Raw genomic sequence first — 16,039 nt, 5'->3', positions numbered from 1 at the left:
TCATTGATTGCTTTCTCGTATGTGCCTTGACCTCGGCCTTCAGACCGAGTAACCCCTTGCTTGAGCCAGTGACCTTGGATCCAAGCTGATGAGCTTTTGCTCAAACCAGATGAGCCCACCCTCAAGCTGGCGACCTCGGGGTCTCGAACCTGGGTCCTCAGCATCCCAGTCCAACACTCTATCCACTGCACCACTGCCTGGTCAGGCAAAAAGCATTTTTATGTTACATTTTTTGAGTTATGCTTTTTAGAATTCGTAAAAAGGGGGTTAAAAAATTTAAAAAACGACAAAAAGTTATCTTTTTATATCTATATAGATACATTCTTAGTAAGATTTAGTGAATTCGGCAGGTCCTGGCACAAATGTGTTAAGTTTTTTCATTCTTGTGTTTATGAGAAACATGAGCCTGATGTGTCCTAGCGATTCCATCAATGTTTGAGCTTATATTTGAAAGGCAAACTCTCATTTCCTCGTCAATATATTGAAGAATTCCTCTTTTACTCTTGTGTTGAGTGCAGAAAACTCCCACCATACATACCATCTTAACTTTACACCAAACAAAGGATAGAAGAAATTTGCCTCCAGTCTTTCTGGGGAACATGGAGGGTAGTGTAAAAATCCAGCACCACAGCTTAACAGCCTTTTGTAACCTAATCAGGCAAGTGAGATGGGAGGTTGGGCAGACTATCAGCTTACAGCCAATTCCTCACACCTCTGTCCCCCAAACTCCAAAAACCCTGTTAGTTTTTTGGTCCCCAACAGGCACATATTTCTCTGGAATACCATAGGGCACACCTGGAAATCTTCTAGGATGCCAGGGCGCACACTTTGAGAACCACTAGACTATAGGAATGAGAAAAGAATGAGGACTATCATGCCCTGGCTGATTTAAAATTTTGTCGTAGCCTTTGGCAGGTTCTCTGTAAAGTCCAATTGTCTCTATGTGGAGTTTGCTGACGGCAGTTCTCTTAGTTTTTCACAGCTTTTCACAGGCCATGTTTTGTTGTTGTAAAATACCCTATACACTTGAAGTTGAGTGTCCACAGGTTTAATTACAGTCCCAAAATCTTTAGAAGTTTGGAGACACCTTTATGAGTCTCTACTCTTTGTTTTTGTTACTGTCTTTCACCTTTCTGCCCATAACTGTGCATCTCTGTTGTTGACTAAAAACGTATGCTTTAGTTTCACTATGCATCTCTGCCTGTCCAAAAAAATGTTGTTTTGTTCTTTGCAATGAAGATATTTCTCCGTGAAATTTATGAGGTGATTTCCTCGGCTTGGATCTCAGTGCCACAGCCTGGTTCGGCCGTTTGTGCCGCGGCCTGGATCTATTCACCCCCTTTGCCCGCCTCAGTTTCTATATTCACAGTTACCAGAGAAAGCCGCCCTGTTTAGGTTAGTGAGGAAGGCGGAGCATTTCTTACTCCCTATTTCCTTCGGGGTTTGGTTATATATTTAGCCAATTTTTCACTCGACCATACCTTCGAGTGTATTGCGAAGCATCTGGAGGCTCCAAGTATAGGTTTTTCTGTTTCTGGTTGAAGATCTTGTTGAATTTTGGGGGAGATTTATCGGTATTGCTTCCTCCCCGCCATTACTCTGACCTATGAGGTGGTTTCAATCCTATCTTTCTTACTAGTTAGATTAAGTACCGTTAGCAATTTGCGTCTCTCATCTTGCCATTTATTCTTTGACTTACGTATTCATCAAACATTTATTGAACACACTGCATGCCAGAGTCTTTGTATCTCCAGCATCTGGTCAAGTTGAGGAAGATGTAGCCTTGAAAGAGGCCGGTTAGGGAAGGAGGTGTGTTCTGAGATAATTACACTTGCAGATGTTTATTGAATGAGGAGAGATAGACATGGGATCACAGAGAGCAGTCACTGAATCTTACAGGTTGATTTGATTGCCTTAAACCCTCTGCTTTTATGCCTTCCTCCTCCCTGCTCCTCAGAGTGGTGTATCCCTTAATTGCTTCCAGGAATTAAGTACCACTGCAGTGGTCTGGTTGGTGGGCACACTCTTTTCAAAGCCCAAATTTTTTATTCTATTAGTGCATATTTTAAAAAATTTCTCTTAACCCAGTCAACTAACTGATATTTTGGTAAACCCATACACTGATGTTTAGAAGACTCACCAAATATAAATAGAAATTTCAAAATCCCAGCTGATTCTTACTTCCCCTGGTTTCACTGTCATTCCAGTCTGTTGTCCTCCTCCTCTGAGGTTGAAATATCAGGTGAAGGCAGGGAACTGAATTGTGCATGGAGGAGAGCAGTCAACAGGACAGGTAGCTTGATGATGTCTACCTGATTCCTGCTCTAGATATCCGTTTCATGAGCTTTGGCATTTCATTTACTTGCTGCCATAGTAACCAGGACTCCTGCCAATCTTTCTGTTTCCCATCTCCTTTTATTCATCTGTATGTGCATCTGGAGAGGAGATGGGGAGGATCAAAATGAAAATGTCCTCCGAATAGGAGGGGTAACTTAATTTTGGTGTATTTTCAGCTGCTCTAGTGTTGACCACAAGTAGTCACTGTTAGGATTGTCATTTCTCCATTTCACATTCAGGGAGGGCTCCACTTCTGTGGAGCTTTTATGATCCTTAAATTAGAGTTAAAGGAGATTATTGCTGAAAATCCTTTATAAACTGTAGTTCGGCCAGAATCATTTATCTTTGGAGTAATGAGAAGTCAAGTAACTTCCTACTAGATTGGTTCTCACCTTTGTACCTGGGGAGCTTTAAAAAATTCTAGTGCCGCCTGACCTGTGGTGGCGCAGTGGATAAAGCGTCGACCTGGAAATGCTGAGGTCGCTGGTTCAAAACCTGGGCTTGCCTGGTCAAGGCACATATGGGAGTTGATGCTTCCAGCTCCTCCCTCCCTTCTCTCTTTCTGTCTCTCCTCTCTCTCTCTCTCTCTCTCTCCTCTCTAAAATGAATAAATAAAAAATTTAAAAAAAAATTAAAAAAAAAATTTCCTTAAAAAAAAAAAAATTCTAGTGCCCAAGATTTTTGAAGCCTTAGGCCAGCTGAGTGCTGATATGATACAGGCATCTCATTTTTGAAGCTTCCTAGGTGATCGCAGTGTGTTCTAGGAATGCCTTGACTCTGCCTTTTACCTCTGATTTACCAAATCTTAAAAGGAATAACTGGTTATATGCAAATGAGCTCCTAAATTTGACTTTGAATGGCATCTCAATGATATTTTTTGACTTGAGACCTTGGAAACAAGTAGATTAATTATGGAACAAAACTGTGTTATGGTTGAACTACACAGATTTACTGTTAACATAGGCACGGAGTAACTGACAGCTGGTAAATTCATACAAAGTTGAATCTCATATAATCAAGACTTCCTTCTTGCCTGACAAGTAGTGGATACAGAGTCCCTGTAACACTGAGGTCCCAGATTCAAAATCCATAGGTTGCTGGCATGAGCCCAAGGGGTCACTGACTCAGCTTGAGCGCCCCTTCCCCCCAGGCTAGTATGAGAAGCAATCAAAGAACAACTAAAGTGATACAACTATGAGTTGATGCTTCTCATCTTTCTCCCTTCCTGTCTCTTCCTTTCTGTTGGTCTATTTGTCTCTCTCTCAAAAAAACACAACAGACTGACTTCTTATTCTGTGGGTTAGCTCTTTAAATTTATTTGTTTATAGCCCTTAAAAATTTTTTTTTTTTTGAGATGGAGGACAGGGACAGACAAGGAACCTGAGAGAGATGAGACGCTTCAACTCATTGTTGTGACACCTTAGTTGTTCATTGATTGTAGCCTTTTGATACCAATGCTGGTATTGATACGTAAGCCCATGCTGGCTACAGGGGTTCCTTGATGCCCACTACCTTTAAAGTTATGGTAAGCCCCGTTTATGGTTTAAAGGCATTCTGCTACCTTGCAGCTGATCTGCTGCCTTTATATTTGCAAGTTCAGCCATGTTATGAATTCTGATTGTTTTATTATTTGTACTTGTTATTGCTGTGGAATTAATCTGTGCTCTGCTCAGCAGTCATTGTACTCTTGCTCCTCTGATTTTTTTTTTTATTCTTCTCTGGGCTCCTTATTATCTTCACTAAACTTAATATATTTTAATGATAGATTTCCCAAGTCTCAAGATCTCAATCCTGTTCACATGCCCTTAGGATGAACAAGCTCCTCTTATTTTTCTCATTATCTTGATTTTGTTGGTCTGATTCTAGGACCAGTGATTTCTGGGCTCCTGATTTACAGATTCCAGTTTTCCCCAATTCCCAAGAGACAGAGCAGCCAGCTCTAGCAGCTCATGATGCTAGGATGGTGTGCACAATCCTGGTACCCACTGAGCGCTGTGCTGACTGGAGGCAGTGAGGGAGCTCTGAATGCTAAGGCGAGGCTTCTGGGTGGGAACAGAGAATTCACAAGTTAGGGCACCTGTTGTAAGATAGCAGTTGTCATAGACTTAGAGGGAGAAATTCCTAAAACTGAATTGGCTCCCCCCAATTTATTCCTAAAACACCTTTTTGTTGCTCATTGTAAAGTAAATCAGATAACAAAGCAAAGTGTTGAAAAAGAATACGTATCGTACTACCCAGGGAAAACGTTTTGCTGTATATTCATCCACACTTTCTTTCATGTATATGTAATTAGCTTTTTTCTTTTGAAAAAAAAACTGTAAATTGACCCTACCTGCTGATTTCTTTGTTATTACTGTATTTCCCTATGTATAAAGCACTCCCATGTATAAGACACACCTTAATTTTGGGGCCCAAAATTTGAAAAGAAATGTATTACATAAAGTTATTGGACTCAAGTTTTAGTCATCATAAAATTCATACAACTCTTCATCACTGTCAAACTCCCATCCATTAGCTTGTCCTCATCTGTGTCTGATGGCAAATCACTGTCTTCAACAATGAGTGCAAAAACAAGTGCAAAACAAGAAATGCAAGTAAAAAAATCTACAACCACGGTATAAGACTCACCCAGTTTTTAGACCCCAAATTTTTCAAAAAAGGGTGTGTCTTATACATGGGGAAATGTATTTTCATGGCAGTATATGAGGATCAACAGATCAACATCTTGTTTTTTGGTTTTTTAGATTTTATTTATCGATTTTTTAGAGAGAGGGAGATAAGGGGGACAGGGGAGGAGTGGGAAGCATTAACTCATAGTAGGTAGTGTGTGCCTTGACTGGACAAACCCGGGGTTTTGAACCAGCGACCTTACAATTCCAGATGCTTTATCCAGTGTGCCTCCACAGGTCAGGCAACATCGTGTATGTGTGTGTGTGTGTGTGTGTGTGTGTGTGTGTGAGAGAGAGAGAGAGAGAGAGAGAGAGTAAGAGGGAGAGGGAGAGGGAGAAAGAGAGAGAGAAGGACATTTAGAGACAGGCAGTAAGGGAGAGAGATGAGAAGCATCAATTCTTTGTTGCAAATTTTAGTCTCCTTATAGTTGTTCATTAATTGCTTTCGCATATGTGCCTTGACTGGGGGACTACAGCAGAGAGAGTGACCCTTGCTCAAGCCAATGATCTTGGCTCAAGCCAGCGACCATGAGTTCATGTCTATGATCCCACACTCAAGCCAGTGACCCCACGCTCAAGCTGTGAGCCCATGCTCAAGCCAGAGAAGCCCACACTCTAGCTGGCGACCTCGGGGTTTTGAACCTGTGTCCTCTGCGTCCCAGTCCAATGCTCTATCCACTGTGCCACCGCCTGGTCAGGCAGCATCTTGTTTTTTTAATGGCTGCATAGTAACTGTTAACCAGTGAAAATAATTTCTTGAACTGGTCTTCTCTTAATGAACAAACTATGTTTCCATTTATTCACTATCCTAATAACATTGTGGTGGTGAATATTTTTATAGCTAAATCCTTGCAAGTGACTGTGGGATTGAAGGTATACACATTTTAAACTAATACTCATTGTTAAATTGCCCTCCAGAAAGTTTATATTTTTACTCATTAGGTGAGTGAAAAATTAAACTCTTAATGTTCTAGTCAAAAAAGTGCCTTTAAGTGGACAAAAGCAGTGGCTACTACCTAAGTTTAATCAGAATCTTCTTCCAGTTTTTCTGTCATACTGTTTGCCGTAACCCACTCTGAGAGCACCTTAGCTGACCCTCTTTGCATCTCTTGAAGAGATAGGTGGCAGCCATCAGGGTCTGCCTGACGTCTGCTCCCACATGTGCCCCAATCAGGATCCACCCAGCAACCCCTAAATAGGGCCCATGATTGAATCAACTGAGCTATCCTCAGCACCTGGGGCCAGTGCTCAAAACAGTTGGGCCACTGGCTATGGGAGATAAAGAGAGAGAAGGGTGAGAGGGAGAAGGAGAGAAGCAGATGGTTGCTTTTCCTGTGTGTCTTGACCAGGAAACAAATACAGGACATCCACATGCTGGGCCAACGCTCTATCCACTGAGCAAACCGGCCAGGTCCTCTTCTTTCCTTTCAAAGCCTGTTAAATCTTTGTGTACTAGTTATTCCGTATTTGTTATAAACGACCTATTAAATATGATTTATGGGCAAAATAAAAGATTATTTCTCAAGTGTTTTTTATCTTTGACCTTTAAAAAGCATGTAGAAGTTACTTTTCTAGTCACCCACAAGTTATACAATGTGCAGTTGTCCATATAGGTAAGTGATCATGTTTAAGCATATATTTATTTATCTACTTTGTCCGTACTGAATTTTACTTTAATTTTTAAAATAACTTACATGCTTAATACTTTTTTAATTCTTAATTACCTGGAGGACTGCAACTCCTGATTCAACAAGTTGTGGGGGCAAAAGGGGTTCTCTTGAGTCATAAAAATATTTCATAAGACCATCCCATTGTACCATTTTCAGAGTTGGGCTCTGCAGAATTATTAGGGCTGGTACTTGCACTTGGAAGGAGATGCTGTCCACTCTACTTTTCCAAGGTTGGCTGGTGACAGAACTTTCCTTCAAACCTATTCTATTGAGTGGTACTCAGAGATCTTTTAACACTGCTTTCAGAATCCCAAGGTGGAATTTCCAAGGACATTCTCTGTTTGGAAATGTAAATTTCAAGGAAAAAATTTTAAGGACATAAACCTTGGAATTAAGATTTATAGAGAATGGAAAAGTCTTACATTTACATTTTCATAGACAGTTTTCTGACCTGGCTCTGCTTTCCCCGGATCTACTTGATCCTGGGAGCTGTACACCTCTTTGTAAAGTGATAAAGGTGAGTGTAGGTAGATGCTGCATGCCATTATGTGGACTCTGTGTGATTTTTGTTTCCTGGTGGACTGTGAGGGTGTTGTAGGGATAGTTGGCACCCAAGGGCCAGTGGCTCAAAGCTCTCTTTGCCAGAGTCTAATTTACAAGATAATTTTGTTAACAGGCTTCTCTTCTACTGAGATGAAAGTAGACATCGGTCAATGACCAGTGTTGTTCCTGGGACTTACATGAATCCTTAGCTTAAATAACCTTACTGAATGGGGATTTTATTTGGGGGCAAGTAGAGATGTTCTTTTCCTTTCCTCATCTCTTTGCTCTTGTCTTATAGAAACTTTGTCCATTAGAATCTCTAGAACTGCAGTCTTCAAAATATGATCTAGGGAACCCAGGCTTCTCCAGGAACCTCTCAGGGTGTCATCACAAAGCGATTATGAGTAAAACAGCTGGGGCCTTAGTTATAAATCCAGGCAACAACACCAACTTGTAGTCAGTGTAATTTGTAGTATTATTTAAAAGCCAATTTCATTTTAGAATGATTTCAGGATGATAAGTGGTCCAGAATAGTACTGGACTTGAATCTTGACAGGGACTTCAGAAGTCAGCAAGTCTTACCTCCATCCAAATTCAGAACAGAGGTTGAGCCAGCAGTAGTTTGTGCACTGATAGTGATAGTAGGGAAGGGCCGTCTCACAGGGCAGTCTGTTGCACTTCCTTCCCTATGGCTATAACTCTCAGAAAGGTTTCTTTAGACAGGAAGCCTCCCTTTCTCTGTAAATTTTTATCCTTTGATTCCACTTTAACCCTTAGGTCCAATTAAAAAAAATATTATTTTGCATAGTAACTCTGCAGACAGTTGAAGTTAGCTGTTGGGTTTCCTGTAACTTTTCCTTTGTAGAGAGAGTGCCAGTAGTATCAGTAATCAATAAGATCAATAACTGATTTTAATTTTGTCTAGGATAATTTTTTTAAAGTATTATTTAGTGTAAATATTTTTGATAGTGCTTTATCAGCAAATAATTAGGACAATATAAGTTTAACATTTAAATTTATATATAGTTGAACTTGATTTTTTAAAGAAAATTATTTATTGATTTTAGTAAGAGAAGGGAAAGAGAGAAAGACAAGAGAGAGAGGAACATTAAGCTGCTCTTGTATGTCCCCTGACTGGGATCAAACTGGCAGTACCTGTGCTTTGGAACGATGCTCTAACCAGCTGAGCTAGCCTGCCAGGGCTGAACTTGATATTTTTGAAATAGATTAAATATTTAATTTTACTTTTAGATGAATTCTGGGTTCTTTTCACCTACAATATTTGTATTAACAGCATTCTGACACTACATGGAATAAACAGAAAACACTAGTGTTATAATTTAGCTTCAGCAACTACCTTGATATTTAACTTCAGTCAACTACCTTGATAGAGAGCTATGTTGCATATTAAAAGTGGCTTCAAATTGTATCAGATATATGAAGAAACTTAGAGTTCCTCAAGAAAAAGTGGAAGTATATAAGCAAGAGACTCTTGGCGAGGCACAGTTGATAACTTAATAATCATTTCTAGTGCCTGCTCCATCATGGGGATCGTAGGGAATACAGTTGTATCCAAGACAGACAGAGGTTCTTGGTCCCTTGAAGCTTACTTTTTAGTGATGAAAGGGTATTTATAGACTGCTATAAGTGACGTGCAGAAGAAGTAAGCAGGAATGGCATAAAGCAGGGGTCCCCAAAGTATGGCCCGCGGGCCGCATGCAGCCCCCTGAGGCCATTTATCCGGCCCCCGCTGCACTTCTGGAAGGGGCACCTCTTTCATTGGTGGTCAGTGAGAGGAGCATAGTTCCCATTGAAATACTGGTCAGTTTGTTGATTTAAATTTACTTGTTCTGCCTGACCTGTGGTGGCGCAGTGGATAAAGCGTCGACCTGGAATGCTGAGGTCGCTGGTTCAAAACCCTGGGCTTGCCTGGTCAAGGCACATATGGGAGTTGATGCTTCCTGCTCCTCCCCCTGTTCTCTCTCTATCTCTCCCCTCTCTCTCTAATAAAAATGAATAAATAAAAAAATCTAAAAAAATAAATAAATTTACTTGTTCTTTATTTTAAATATTGTATTTGTTCCTGTTTTGTTTTTTTACTTTAAAATAAGATATGTGCAGTGTGCATAGGGATTTGTTCATAGTTTTTTTTTTTATAGTATGACCCTCCAACAGTCTGAGGGACAGTGAACTGGCCCCCTGTGTAAAAAGTTTGGGGACCCCTGGCATAAAGAGTGCCTGGGGTGGGAGGGGCACTTTGGGTGATGAGGCTATCAGAATGAGGTGCATAGAAAGAGAGAGACTCAAACATTTTGTGCGCCCTCCACCCCCCACCATGTTCTGAGAATGGCAATATGAATGTTGTTCATAAGAAGCTTGTAGAGACAGAAAATTTGTTGAGAACCACTAATTTAGCACGAGTCAACAGAGGCACAAATTTAACATTGGTAAATTTTAGTAATTTATTCACAGTTGTATAATTAACTCATTAGTGAATGAGCTGGGACTGGAATCCAGTTTTTCTAGTTCCCATTCACATTCATTTCATTGTTTCTCTTCCCACTTTTGCAGTGAACACTTTCAGTTCCCTAGTCTGTGCCTTTTCTCGACTGTGTTTCATTGACAGTGGTGGAGTGGAGGAAAGAGCTGCTTCAGAGGGTGGGAGGAGCCCATCAGAAAAACACACAGCTGACTCTTAGAATAGTTGGGACAAAATGGTTTCATTAAATGCGAATTTACAGCAGCAAGATCACTTGTTCATTGTACCCCATGGGTTTTACATTGAACATTGTGCTGGATTAAGCACTTTATTTTTTGAAGCCTAAAATTTTTGTAGATCCATAGTTTGTACCAGTTGAGGAAAGTTGAAGTTGGCAATCTGGGTTGATTAGGTTACAAGCTTGTTGGATAGACTGGCGATTTTGTAGAATCCCTTCTGAATCCTCTGGTTATTTGAACAGTCAGCTGATGTTCGTTAGATTAGTGCCTTCTGTGTCTACTTGATGACCCATCCCATGAGGAGTGCACTGCCTGTGACTCAGTGGCCCAGGCTCATGGCTTTGTTTGGGTATATTTTAGAATGAGTGGACGGAGGCCAAGCCAGCTTCCTTCAACCTGGCCTAATACAGCAGAAGTTGGCCAGGTAGTGAATAGTTTAGGCTTTGCAGGCCACCCAGTCTCATCTGTACTTGCACATCTGCCTTTAGCACGGCAGCACCACGGACTGCGTCATTGCCTGAGCTGACTGTGTTCCTGTAAAACTATGTGCACGAACAGGTGGTAAGCCAGACTTGGCCCACATACCCTGGTTTGCTGACCTCCAGTTTACAGTGATGAGGTCAGTTATGTGGAATAAGCTGAGCTCCCTGATAAATATTTTTACCCCACCTTCATCTTTCTTTTTAAAATTTGAATAATTTGAAATTACAGTGAAATGAATATGTATTCAAGCACTCTATAATTTGACCTTGACATACCAAAGTCAAACAAAATGTTTTGATACTTTCCTAAGTTACATTCTTGTTAGGTAGTTTCCTCCTTTTTTGGACAGAAGAAACTCTTCACAAACTTTTACTCCCACAGAGGGTCTCCATGTTTCATACAGTAAACACTTGAATTAAACAAGATAAGAGATACTGAGATACACTCCTTTTTAATAATAAGGCAAACTAAAATTAAAGTGTATGATTTGGGTAGCTAATCAGAATATTAGTAGTAATCAATCAGTAGATAAAGCGTCGACCTGGAACACTGAAGTCGCTGGTTCGAAACCCTGGAGGCTTACCAGGTCAGGGTACATATGGGAGTTGATGCTTCCTGTCCCTCCCTCCCTCCCTCCCTCCCTCCCTCCCTCCCTCCCTCCCTCCCTCCCTCCCTCCCTCCTTCCCTCCCCTCTCTAAAAGAAAAAGGCAGGCTTGATTATTTTTCTTGAACTGTTTATACCTTTTCTCTTTGCTTCTCTGACTTGGGTTTTCTTGTCAGCCCCCAGATGTCTGTGCTCCCCATGGTTCTGTTATTTCCTTCTCATCCTGTACCCTCCTCGGTGACCTCTTACTCCTGGGGCTTCAGAGAGCCTGTCCATGCACATGTCTCCTTAGGGGTAATTTAACCCACCCTAGTGTTTTGAGTATAAGGTTTACATCCTGAGAGGTCAACCTAGAGGAGCAGCGGGCATCTCAGACTCAGGGGGTCCTAACCCAAATTTGTCTTCCTTTGTCCTCAACCAGCTTCTTCAGATTTCCTGCAGCTGTTAACAATACCTTTCTGTTAGCCACTGTATTTGATGCCCTCTTTTGCCACACCTTTACATTATTAATTGTCCACATTTACACTATTTGGGCTTCACCTTTGTAAAGCATCTTCCAAACATTTTTCTGTGTATACATGTGCAAAGAGATACTCTGGAAAGTATCTAAATGTTTAAAGTCTTTTATCGCTGGATGATGGGATTTTATATTATTTGAATTTTTTTTGTAACAGGCATTTATAATTATACTTGATCTTAGCCAAAAGGCTGAGAAGCAATAGGCATTTGTTATATACTTGTACCCAACCTATAATCTTCTCATTCAGGGGGACTCCTCCCTGCTCCCTCAGTTCACCTGTATGGTCTGGCCTGTGCTCCCTTACTCAGTACCTGGTTCATTGTTCTTTTGTCTTCCAATGTCATGTATCAGGGCTTCTCTCCAGTAAGCCTTTGCTAATGAAACCAGTCTCCCAGCTGAATGTCTTTCTCCTTCCATGAGCTCTCTGGTCCCTGTGTCACTTTCTGTGGTCTTCTTTCAAGGGTTTTTCTGTTAGTCCCTTTATTAGATTTTAAGTTCCATGAGGGCAGAAACTGGGTCTTACTCATCCTTTCCCTATTTTGGTTACAATCGCCCAGATTTTCTTTGAAGGATAACCTCTTTTTCTCGCTGACTGTGGTATTGATGGGATGGTCAAAGTGTCCTGCCAAGAGGATACTCTTTGCCTGGAGTTTGAATTTTGAGTCATGGGATACAGGGACTGACAGTGATTGGCGCTGACTCATCCTGGCCGAGGTGCTCTGAAGAAGCCAATCATTAGTTTCTGCCTCCCAGATCCCTGGAGCTGCTCTGGTTCCTGAACTCTCCAAGGCCATTCTTCAGATTGTCCTTCGCATCTGTGAGCTATCTCGTATCTGTACCAAAAATGTCGGTCTCTCTGTCTCTTCTTCCCTGTCTCCCCCCCCCCTTTTTTTTATTTTAAGATAGCCAATGATAATTTCTGTTGCTTTTACCCCAAAAATTTCACCAATAGAGCTGTTATGGTTAGAACTGACCAGACTTAATCATTCTAGTTCTTACTTAGACTCTGATGTGTTTTTTCCTTCTTTTTAAAAACAAAACAAAATAGCCAGAGACTGCTGCTGCTTTGAAACGGACAATAGAAGCTCTGATGGACAGAGGGGCGATAGTGAGGAACTTGGAAAACCTGGGTGAACGAGCACTTCCTTATAAGATGTCTGCCCACAGTCAGCGGCACAGTAGAGGCGGGTAAGTTTCTTATTGAATCATTAAAAAATGTCTTTGACCAGCTGCCTAAAGAATACTGTTGAATTCGTTTTAGAAATTACTGTAAGTCTGGTCCCTGTCAGGCTGAGTGATGTCCAGGGACATAACCTAGCAATGTTGTGTGAGGCAGTTATGCTGGCCCCTAACAAACTAATCAGTACAGCAACAAGTCATGCCAGGAGCAGTAGGGCTTTATAAGCTTGTGATTGTAGGAAAGTTTTTTGTCATTTTTCAGGGCTTTAATCTAAGCATTGTTTCCCCTTGGCATTTCATTAATTTTGGCCTTGAAAATACTTCAGTTATATGTTATTCACCTACTCAGTGCATTTTTTGTAAATATGTAGGTTGCAGATAACAAGCAAAATGTACTTCTTATGCCTGAGATACATAACCAGAGCCTAACCCACTTTTATCTGCTCAACCAATGACACAATTTTTTGGAATGGAATATTTTCTCACACAGTATATAGCAACTTCCTCAAACATCAAATACTTGATTCTGTAGTAATAACTATTCTTTGTAGAAATTCGTTGAGACCTGTGTGTTGAGTTGGTAGAAGCTTCTCTAAGCCCTAATGGTGAGTTTTTCATGCCCTGGTTTCTGGTGTGAAGGGAGGACCCGGTTTCGGGCCTAGGTGTGACGGGGCAAGATGGAGGCAGTGGTGTTTGCGGTGGAGCAGGTCCTGACGGGAGTGCTTGTCTCCCTCTACTTCTCACCAGCTCTGCTTCCTGGGACACTGCAGTCCGTGGTGGCTACATTGTCACAGGGATCACATGAGATACTCTTTGGAGATGTGCTCTGTGGTATGGTGCAGGTGCGATGCATGAGATAGGCCTGAGTGGAGTCTCACACGAGGCTTTCCTATTGCATTTAAACCTTCTGCCAAGACGTAACGCATACTGCACATTTCATCTTTTGATTGCTTCACCTTGTTTTGTGCTAGTGTTCAGCTTCTTGAGAACACCTCTGAAGAGTGTGCCTGGGGTGTTGCTAGGCAACATGAAATGCACAGTGGCTCTTCCTTTTCTACAGTCATAGTAACAGTGAGGGGTGGAGGTTTGTGTGTACAACATTTTTTTTTTAAATCTTAACCACAAAGGGATTTGGTTTTAACAGCAAGGCGATGAATCCTCTTGCCTTTTTGTCTCAAGAGGAGCATATACTGTTTGGCCAAGAATGCTTAGCCAGGTTCTCTGCTAGAAGATCCCAAACAGGGGAGGGTCTGTGTCCTCATCTGTGTGCTTTCAGGGATGGCAGTGGGAGTGCTTGCTTCTGCCCTTTTCTTGAGGAGAGGATTTGACTTTGTTGGAGATGGTGTGACCAGCATTCTGGAATCAGCATGCTTCACCATGCCCGAGGTAGTGCTGGGGCTGCTATGTGAGGACCACACTTTGCGAACCTCTGCATTAACAAATGTTTAGTTTTCAGTCCTCTGTGCACATACAGTGCTGCGCTGGGGTGGTGCTAGTGCTCTTGTGTAGGTGGAACACATCCAGATCCTGGAAAACACCTGGAACTAAGCCAGCACTAGCTGTGCATCCTGGGTCCAGACAGGATGCACGTGCCCCAGAAGTCCGTGCTGCAGTCACTTCGTTCATTTATATTTAAGGGTTTATTTCTGTTCTTTTTTACTTTCAGATTCCTCAGCAAAGGAGAAGCAGTGTTCTTAAATTGTTATGTGTGTGTATTATATATAGACACAGAAGGGGTGCCCAGCCCCAGTTGGGGACATTCCTGTTTTTAAGTTTGTTTTTATGGGATAAATCAGTGTCTGGTGTTTATTTGTTTAAGGTAGTGCTTTCCAAAGTATGGTCTCTGAAACGGTAGTTACATAGATATATATGCTCCACCAGAAACTGCGGGTCTGTGTGACCAGTCAGAGGTGGGAAGCCTGGCGTGATCTGATCCTTTCCAGGGAATCCCAGTACATGGTAGTTGCTAGCTCTTTCTGAGCAGCCTTAGAGGCCAGGCCATGTTTGTATAATTGTGATGGGGCACTGATTTGAATCCTGAGGCTGGTGTGTAAGGGCCAGTTGTTTAACTGGCAGCTGAGTGAGCCAAGGCACCCACTGAGAATGCATATTGCATTGTGGTGCTCTTGGTATTATGTTTGTAGCTTTCATGTTTTGGGGGAAGAAGTGGTATGTCCTAGTGGTATTCCTGGGTCTCAGGATGGTTCTTGTAATTATTGTGGTTGCTGAGCTCAAGGAGTTTTTAATTGAGTCAGAGACTTGCCTGCATATGGCTAACCTAGGCACTGGCCAAGGGGTGAAAGGGCAGGGCTCAGCATAGCACGGTTCTCCTGGCCTGGGCTGACTGACACCCAGGCACCTCTGTTAGTCCCATCATGTTGGATTGCTGCCTCTACTGTTGCCCCACACCTCCTTTTCCCACACCCGTACCTCTGCTGCGCATGCCAAGTCGGCCTGAGAGGAAAATGAGTGTAGAATAGTGCTTGCGCAGGAGAGACCCTGCTGTGTCAATGTCATCTGAGAATGAAGAGGGGTGGGTCCTTGACAGTGGTCCCTGATGTTGATTACTATATCAGGTCTGTGTGTGCAGCGTGTGCTGAGAAAGTAATCATTATAGTTCAGGTATTGATTTGGTTGGTCTCAGCGTTATAAACAGGTGCCATTCCAGAAATTTGTGAGTCTGTTTGTAACTGGGAACCTGTTTTCCCATTGAAAAACTTGATGGTTTCTCAAGCTGATCCGCTGAAACTTATTTCGCTCACTCTCTGAGTGATGGAATTGGACAAGTCGCTGTGTATATACAGTTAAGCACCATTTTAAACCTTGTTTCTAAAAATGCTACTCTACGTTCCAGATGGCAGCAGAGTGAAGCCTGGGTCAGGTCACTTTTAACAGGGACAGGGATGATATCTCAAACACCTATGTTTTCAGGGGAAGTCATTTTCCATGTCAGTTGTCCCCTAGATGACATGGATTTAGGAACAGGGAGTTGGTTAGATGTCCCTGTTGCTGTTTGGGCCAGGTTAAGGTGCTTGGGCAATGTAGGTCTTCTGGACTAGCTTTCCAGACAGCCTTGTGGCATTCACCACCTGCTATCTCCAGGCCATGTCTGGAGACCACTAGAGCATGACTTGAAGCCAGGGTTCTTGGCTCTGCATTTTCTTTAGTTTCTCAGAGGCCGCCTCAATTTTCTCACCTTTGTGTCTTCACATGCTCCCCTGAGTACCTTCATTAACCTGTGGGAAAGGCAAGGTGTTCCTTTCTTAGTCTGTTCCTCAGAGTGTAAGAGGGTATGGTGTCCCATGCAGAAGGGGGC

General features: G+C 42.1%; 1 protein-coding gene across 2 annotated transcripts in view; it reads left to right on the top strand.

The window, feature by feature from the left end:
• MRPS6 (mitochondrial ribosomal protein S6) overlaps nt 1-16,039 on the top strand; it is a 77,560-nt gene that overhangs the window by 46,235 nt on the left and 15,286 nt on the right. For both annotated transcript variants that reach the window (XM_066259452.1, XM_066259453.1), the window contains one exon: nt 12,593-12,732. In XM_066259452.1, coding sequence (XP_066115549.1) covers nt 12,593-12,732 — 140 coding nt within the window. The remainder of the gene's footprint in view (nt 1-12,592; nt 12,733-16,039) is intronic.

Source organism: Saccopteryx bilineata, chromosome 2 (assembly GCF_036850765.1).
Source record: "Saccopteryx bilineata isolate mSacBil1 chromosome 2, mSacBil1_pri_phased_curated, whole genome shotgun sequence".
NCBI lineage: Eukaryota > Metazoa > Chordata > Mammalia > Chiroptera > Emballonuridae > Saccopteryx > Saccopteryx bilineata.
Note: the sequence above shows the minus strand (reverse complement) of the source record. Positions and strands in the feature narration are given on the sequence as shown.